Source organism: the organism of the source record quoted next (genome assembly GCF_019968985.1).
Source record: "MAG: Porospora cf. gigantea B chromosome Unknown PgB_NODE_1447_length_5867_cov_397.27, whole genome shotgun sequence".
NCBI lineage: Eukaryota > Apicomplexa > Conoidasida > Eugregarinorida > Porosporidae > Porospora > Porospora cf. gigantea B.
Genome location: NW_027178677.1, coordinates 1 through 5,867, shown reverse-complemented (window position 1 = coordinate 5,867; position 5,867 = coordinate 1). Strand labels below are relative to the sequence as shown.

General features: G+C 53.9%; 5 protein-coding genes across 8 annotated transcripts; 4 read left to right on the top strand and 1 right to left on the bottom strand.

Annotated features, from left to right (window-relative positions):
• Positions 1-469: 469 nt before the first annotated feature.
• KVP17_001899 (uncharacterized protein) lies at positions 470-1,158 on the top strand (the record flags this gene model as incomplete). 2 transcript variants are annotated; one of them, XM_068517716.1, is made up of 4 exons in its annotated part: positions 470-480; positions 508-628; positions 657-1,117; positions 1,146-1,158. In XM_068517716.1, the coding sequence occupies 4 exons, from the start codon at positions 470-472 to the stop codon at positions 1,156-1,158; spliced, it is 606 nt and encodes a 201-aa protein (XP_068378600.1). The 2 variants fall into 2 exon arrangements, with proteins under 2 accessions (XP_068378600.1, XP_068378599.1); XM_068517715.1 differs by lacking the exons at positions 470-480; positions 508-628; positions 1,146-1,158 and having other exon boundaries at positions 774-1,121.
• An 82-nt stretch (positions 1,159-1,240) lies between these two features.
• KVP17_001900 (uncharacterized protein) lies at positions 1,241-3,403 on the top strand (the record flags this gene model as incomplete). Its single annotated transcript, XM_068517719.1, has 1 exon — positions 1,241-3,403. The coding sequence occupies one exon, from the start codon at positions 1,241-1,243 to the stop codon at positions 3,401-3,403; it is 2,163 nt and encodes a 720-aa protein (XP_068378601.1).
• Positions 3,404-3,459: 56 nt separating this feature from the next.
• Positions 3,460-3,873, top strand: KVP17_001901 (uncharacterized protein; the record flags this gene model as incomplete). The annotated part of the gene is made up of 1 exon (XM_068517720.1): positions 3,460-3,873. One exon carries the CDS (start codon positions 3,460-3,462, stop codon positions 3,871-3,873), a length of 414 nt encoding a protein of 137 aa, XP_068378602.1.
• A 53-nt stretch (positions 3,874-3,926) lies between these two features.
• On the bottom strand, positions 3,927-4,568 carry KVP17_001902 (uncharacterized protein; the record flags this gene model as incomplete). Of its 2 annotated transcripts, none has more annotated exons than XM_068517722.1 (1): positions 3,927-4,568. In XM_068517722.1, one exon carries the CDS (start codon positions 4,566-4,568, stop codon positions 3,927-3,929), a length of 642 nt encoding a protein of 213 aa, XP_068378604.1. The 2 variants fall into 2 exon arrangements, with proteins under 2 accessions (XP_068378604.1, XP_068378603.1); XM_068517721.1 differs by having other exon boundaries at positions 3,927-4,526.
• Positions 4,569-5,007: 439 nt separating this feature from the next.
• KVP17_001903 (uncharacterized protein) lies at positions 5,008-5,867 on the top strand (the record flags this gene model as incomplete). 2 transcript variants are annotated; one of them, XM_068517723.1, is made up of 2 exons in its annotated part: positions 5,008-5,021; positions 5,103-5,867. In XM_068517723.1, coding segments are annotated over 2 exons (779 nt in total), but the record flags the coding sequence as incomplete, so codon positions are not given.

Genomic DNA, 5,867 nt, shown 5'->3' with positions numbered 1-5,867 from the left:
GCCCGCACCCAAGATCAGCGAGGTGGAGAAAGAGGATTCAATTGATTCTGGAGCAAAGCTGGCAGTTGATACGCCAGCGGCCCAGCCTGGTGCCAAACCAACACAGAAAATTCCTCCCTCGCCGAGACAGCCCTCCCCTTTAACGAGTCTGCGCTTTATGCAGTCAACCCCAGGGAATGTGAGTCGTCTGCGCCTTCAGTCATCGTCCCACTCTCTCCCGCGATTCTCTCCTCAAGCCAGCGAGACCAAATCGGATTCTCCCCCCAAACAGCACGCTCTGTGAAGAAAATAATCTGTCAGATGCATAGCGCCATTGCGGTGCATAATGAATATTTCTGACTAAACAGACGGATGCGGCAGCAGCCGCAGATTCTTGTGTAATTGATCCCTGTGGAGTGTGGCCACACCAGCTGACCTGCAGCGCATGAGTTGCTTGCCCCCAAAAACCTTGAGAAAATCGCAATTCTAGATGTCGGACTAGTGAGTTTAAGCTTCAGATACAATCAGCGATTACCTATTCAAGTTGCTCGTCATTGGCGACAGCGGCGTGGGTAAATCGTGCGTGTTGCTGCGATTCGCGGATGACACGTTCATGGACTCCTACATCAGTACAATCGGCGTAGATTTCGTGAGATTGGAGCGGGCGCTTCATTCAGAAAATCCGCACCATCAAACTGGATGATAGCGTTGTGAAGTTATCAATCTGGGACACTGCCGGTCAGGAGCGGTTTAAGACTATCACGTCGTCGTACTACCGAGGCTCCCATGGTATTATGGTCGTCTACGACGTTACAGACCGAGACTCGTTTGAGCACGTGCACAACTGGATGAAGGAGATCGACAATTACGCTGCGTCAGACGTCACTAAGTTCCTGGTTGGCAATAAATGTGACCTGGGACACCAGAAAACCGTGTCGTATGAGGAGGGCAAGGCGCTAGCAGACGAGTACGGGATAAAGTTCATGGAGACCAGCGCGAAGAACAACCACAATGTCGACGAGGCGTTTTTCATTATGGCCGCTGAAATCAAGACCCGAGTTGAGATCATGAAGCCGTCAGCCGCTGGCAACACGTTGAAGGGGACGCACCTGCAAAACGCGGAACCAGTGAACTCAGGGTGAGACTTGGAGGAAGATTCTATTCAGGTGTTGCGCGTGATCGTACAATTTTAACCGGTTGACGAGGCTTGGACAGTCATGAGATGGCCATGTAGTATGTGTCGAAATCAATATATACGGCCATGAAATTGACTTGGGCAGTGGATGTCTCTCCCATCTTTGCTCTGACCACTCTTGTTGGCTCCTCAATTGGAGCGGCTCAAGCAATGGACGCGACGGACGACAAACCGGACGATGAACAATCAAAAAAATTCGAAGGACTAGTGAAGCAGCTGGAAAAGATGGGGCACACGAACTTCGCCATCATTTCTGACATTGGAGGGAAGAAGCGATTGTACAGCCGGCCCGAGCGACATCAGGAACAAGAATTCAAGGAATGCAACGAGAACAAGGCCAGGGAAGAGAGAGATCTGGTGCTCATGAGCCTTCAGGCTGGTCCACCTACTGGCCTTCCCATGGACTCGGCTCCAAATCTGGAGAGTGCCATCGAGCTGTTGCGGAACGATCCGGTTGACCAGGCAAATGAACCGCAACAGGATTTCGGGCTCTCGCTGGCTCAGTTCACGTCTCCGGTATGGGATACGAGCCTCGATACGAGGCAGATCACTCCCCCTGCCGACATAGACAGGTCAGACGCAGCCTACGAAAACCTGGCACCTGAGGCGTCTCGCGACCCACGGCTGCTCCAGGCTGTGGACGAGCTGGGCGCGTGTCTGCATCGACTGTATGGAAGCAGCTCCTTATACGTGATGCGGGAAGTCACGTTTCGTGAAAGCGACGAAGTGGATGTGAAGAAAACACTACACAACCATCTCGTGGAGGGCCAAGGTAACCTGTCACTCCTGAAGCTTGAGTTTGGAACGCCAGTGGATTTCTTGCCTGCGACTCACTTCGCCATTTGGGATGATTTGCGATTGCACCCCTGCAGACTAGCACTCGGCAGTTTATTCGCCATGGCACTTCCGGATTCTGTCAAAGACCGCCTCCTCTGCCTGTCCAAAGAGTCCATAAACTCGCTCTGTAGTGCACTGCAGGTTTTTGTGACCTCCGCACTCAACGGCGACTCGACTGCAATAGGATTCTTTGCAGTGAAGCTGTTCGCCCAGGCGGTCGACGTGCTGGATATCGGCTGCCTGGGCCAGCAGGCTTGGGTCGACCTTCGGCTGTGGTTGATCGAGTTGTTACAGGAGGCTCTGGTCTTTTTGCAGCCTCATTCGTTCCGACTCCCTTCTATGAATGACGGCCCTATTACCCAGCTGGCCCAGACGTATAAGCGCCTGCAAACCGAAGAGAAGAAGCGGCCCCAGGACCCTGTTGCCATTCGCCGACTCAACACTGATGTCTCGTGTTTGAACGCTTCAGTGGCGCGAGACCGCTATCGCTGTCTGGCGTCCATGTCCCAGCTGAAGCGGCCGGCCCTCGCGGAGACCTGCCGTCTGCGCCGGAAATTCCACAGCCTTGCGTCTCTCACGCTTGGAGAGACACCTGACTGGAACACCTTTCGCAAGTTCGTCAAATTTTCGAATGACACGCTTAGATTCCTCTCGCAGGAGCCCCAGATTCCAAAGTTGTTGTCTGCCCCGGTCGATGAGGAGTTTCCCGAGCTGCGCCATTACAACTTGGAGGGGTTCGTCCGCCTTCTTCCTGAAGTGACTCGTCGAGGCGTCCGCCGCCATCTGGACGACTCTGCATCCGGCATTGCTACGTTGCTCGAGAACTACACTGACAAGAGTATTGTTGCGGCTCAAAATCTGGAGGAAGTCAGCATGAATGTGCACATCGCGACCTCCGCCGCCTACGAGGCGGCTGAGGTGCAGTGGAAGGCGTACAAACAATCGAGAGATTTATGGACTGCCTCGGTACTCAACATCCGTCTGACAGACGAGGGCATTGCGTCTTCTCTCACGGACGAGGCGTGGTGGGCGGCGCATGGGCTTGCCTGGAGCGAATCCCACAAGCAGCTTGTTGCGGATGCCAAGAACCTAGAGGATGTCAAGGAGAAGGAATTCCAACGTCTCAGGGACAGCATTCAACGAATAAGCGGACTGCGGCGTCTGCAAAGTGATGTTACCGGCCCAATGGTTGCCGCCCAGGAGACCGCCCAGAAAGCACAGCGCACTAGACGTGCTTTTTTCGATGAAGGAGCTGTTCCCCGCGACTTCCTACGCCAGAACGTCAGCAACATCAATCTCGATGTCACTGACCTATGCGAGTTGGGAACAGCTGCAACGGTGGCGCTGTTGAACGTCCTGCTTGGGGAAGATCCCCCAGCTGAAGATGATTAAAAACCGCCCCACACTTATTGATGTGCAGCTTCGTCCTAATCTACTTTTCTGTGTAAATGCTTATAAGATTTGTAGGGCTTGTCGCAGTGTCTCTGGCGTTGACGGTGAGTAGTTTGGTGGGGTCGTGGGCTGTCATCGCCGCAACTAACGACGGGATAGCCTTCCATTTCCCGCACGAGGCTGTTCTGAAGCTCACAAAACGGCGCGTAGACGACCTCTTGGGAGCCTCGACACGAGTAATCAACCTCGTATGGGGTACTCTCGAGGTTAACGACGACCCGACAACACAAGCTGTGGTGGAGTTTGATGGTGGGAGGTTCAGATCGACCAGACGAGCTGGCTCGCGAGATGAGATGTTGCAAGAAGCATTCATAAGAGGAACTCTGGCTGAGCTGGAAGAAGCTTGGTTTGTGGGCACCAGGCTGCATTTTCGGTCTGGACCCCAGGAGCTCGTTATGGAGCGTCTTTAGGGCGTGTAAAGTGTATTTTAAGTGCCGTTGTATCACACAGTCGCGATTATTGACTACCACGTAACTGAGTTGTGAAGCAGAAAACGTACACACTGATACACAGAGAACATCGCGCAGAAGTCGCTCCAGGCCCTTGAAACGACGGAGTATGACTTGTAGGCAATCGTCAAAGCAAAGGGGGCAACTTCTGCCACTTGACGCCCAGCGTACGATCTTACGAGGGCAACCCACATCAGTAACAGAGTGACCACGGCCGTCCAGGGCAACGCCACGCAGAAGCACGAGGTGACTATCAACACCGCCAGGTGTGGCGGCGTGTCGACGCACAACTCTAACAAGGCCAAACCTGTTTGCACCGCCAGGAACGTTTGCATGCCCGCCAACTCCGCGCGCCGCGCTACTCCGGCAAGAAAGCCCAAACCCAGCGCCAGGCCGCGGCGATTATTCAGCAGCGGCTGCGCGGCACGCAGCGCAAGGGACATCTTGGTCAGCGGAGGAGGGGATGGCGGGACTGCTGTGGGCGTCGCCTCAGGTCTGACCTCTTGCGCGTCATTTGCGAGGTCATGTTGAAGCGCACCCAGTCTCTCCGCTTCAGCTCGAAGAATTCGCGCTGCACGGCGTGCTTGCCTCTCTCGCAACTGCTGCTCGTCCATTAAATCAGACAAATCAATAGAATTCTTCAGAAATGTTCCCATTCAACCGTAAGGCAACCCAACTTGCCGTTCAAGACGCGGAAGTCCACACCGCTCGCTCTTTTTATACTGACGATGAGGACATCGACCTCTTGATCTCCAGCTCACGAAGCTCCACCAGACGTACCGCGTCAGGTCCAGACGTGCCAGTGGGGTTGATCTCGCGGTACGCACGCAATAAGCGCGCCCTTCTTGGCAGGCGTGCGAGCGACCGGCAATTCGATCTCGTGCGCGAACAGGCGCAGCGGATGCTCTAAGTCCGTTGAAAGGGGCTCCGGTTCCTTTTGTTGAGTGTTTTCAATGGCAGGACTTCGTGTCGTTGCATGTGATGAATGCTGTGTATGAACTCTCCCCGTTGCGGAGAACAATTCCCTTAAGGCTAATTGATTGACAATCAGAATGTCCTGGACATCCTCAAGCCCACCAGTGATGATTGTCACTGATGAGTGTCACTGAGTGAGGATAAACGAGAAAGGTTCCTGCAATTGCCGATCGGAAGAGCCTTCACGTGGCGTTCAACTGCATCTGCTGACGCAGATATCTGATCACACCCCACAACGGGAAGCACAAGAAGAAGACAGAAGTAAAAATGGCTGTTCTTGACTTCCTTAAGGCCGGCGTCGTTCACGGCGAGGATGTTACAAAGTTGTTCAACTACTGCCAGGAGCATAAGTTTGCTCTCCCCGCAGTGAACGTCACGTCCACATCCAGTGTGAACGCCGTGCTTGAGTGCGCCAAGAAAATCAACTCGCCTGTGATTATTCAAGTTTCCAATGGAGGCGCTGTATTTTTTGCTGGCAAGTCCTTGGACAACACCAACCAGAGGGCAGCTATCCTTGGTTCTATCGCCATGGCTCACCACGTCAACATCATGGCTGAAGCTTACGGAGTCCCAGTCGTTCTCCACACCGACCACTGCGCCAGGAAACTCCTTCCATGGCTCGAGGGGTGCCTTGATGCCAACGAGGCCCACTTCTCCATGCACGGCAAGCCTCTCTTCTCCAGTCACATGGTCGACCTGTCCGAGGACCCTCATCCTGAGAACGTGGGCACCACCGCCAAGCTTCTTGAGCGAATGGCCAAGATGAACATGACTCTGGAGATGGAGATCGGTATTACTGGAGGTGAAGAGGATGGTGTCGACAACTCCGGCGTTGACAACTCAAAGTTGTACACCTCTCCTGAGGATATCGACCTTGTCTATTCCACTCTATCGAAGATTTCTCACCGATTCACCATTGCCGCAGCCTTCGGTAACGTCCACGGTGTATATGCCCCAGGCAACGTGCAACTGAAGCCCTC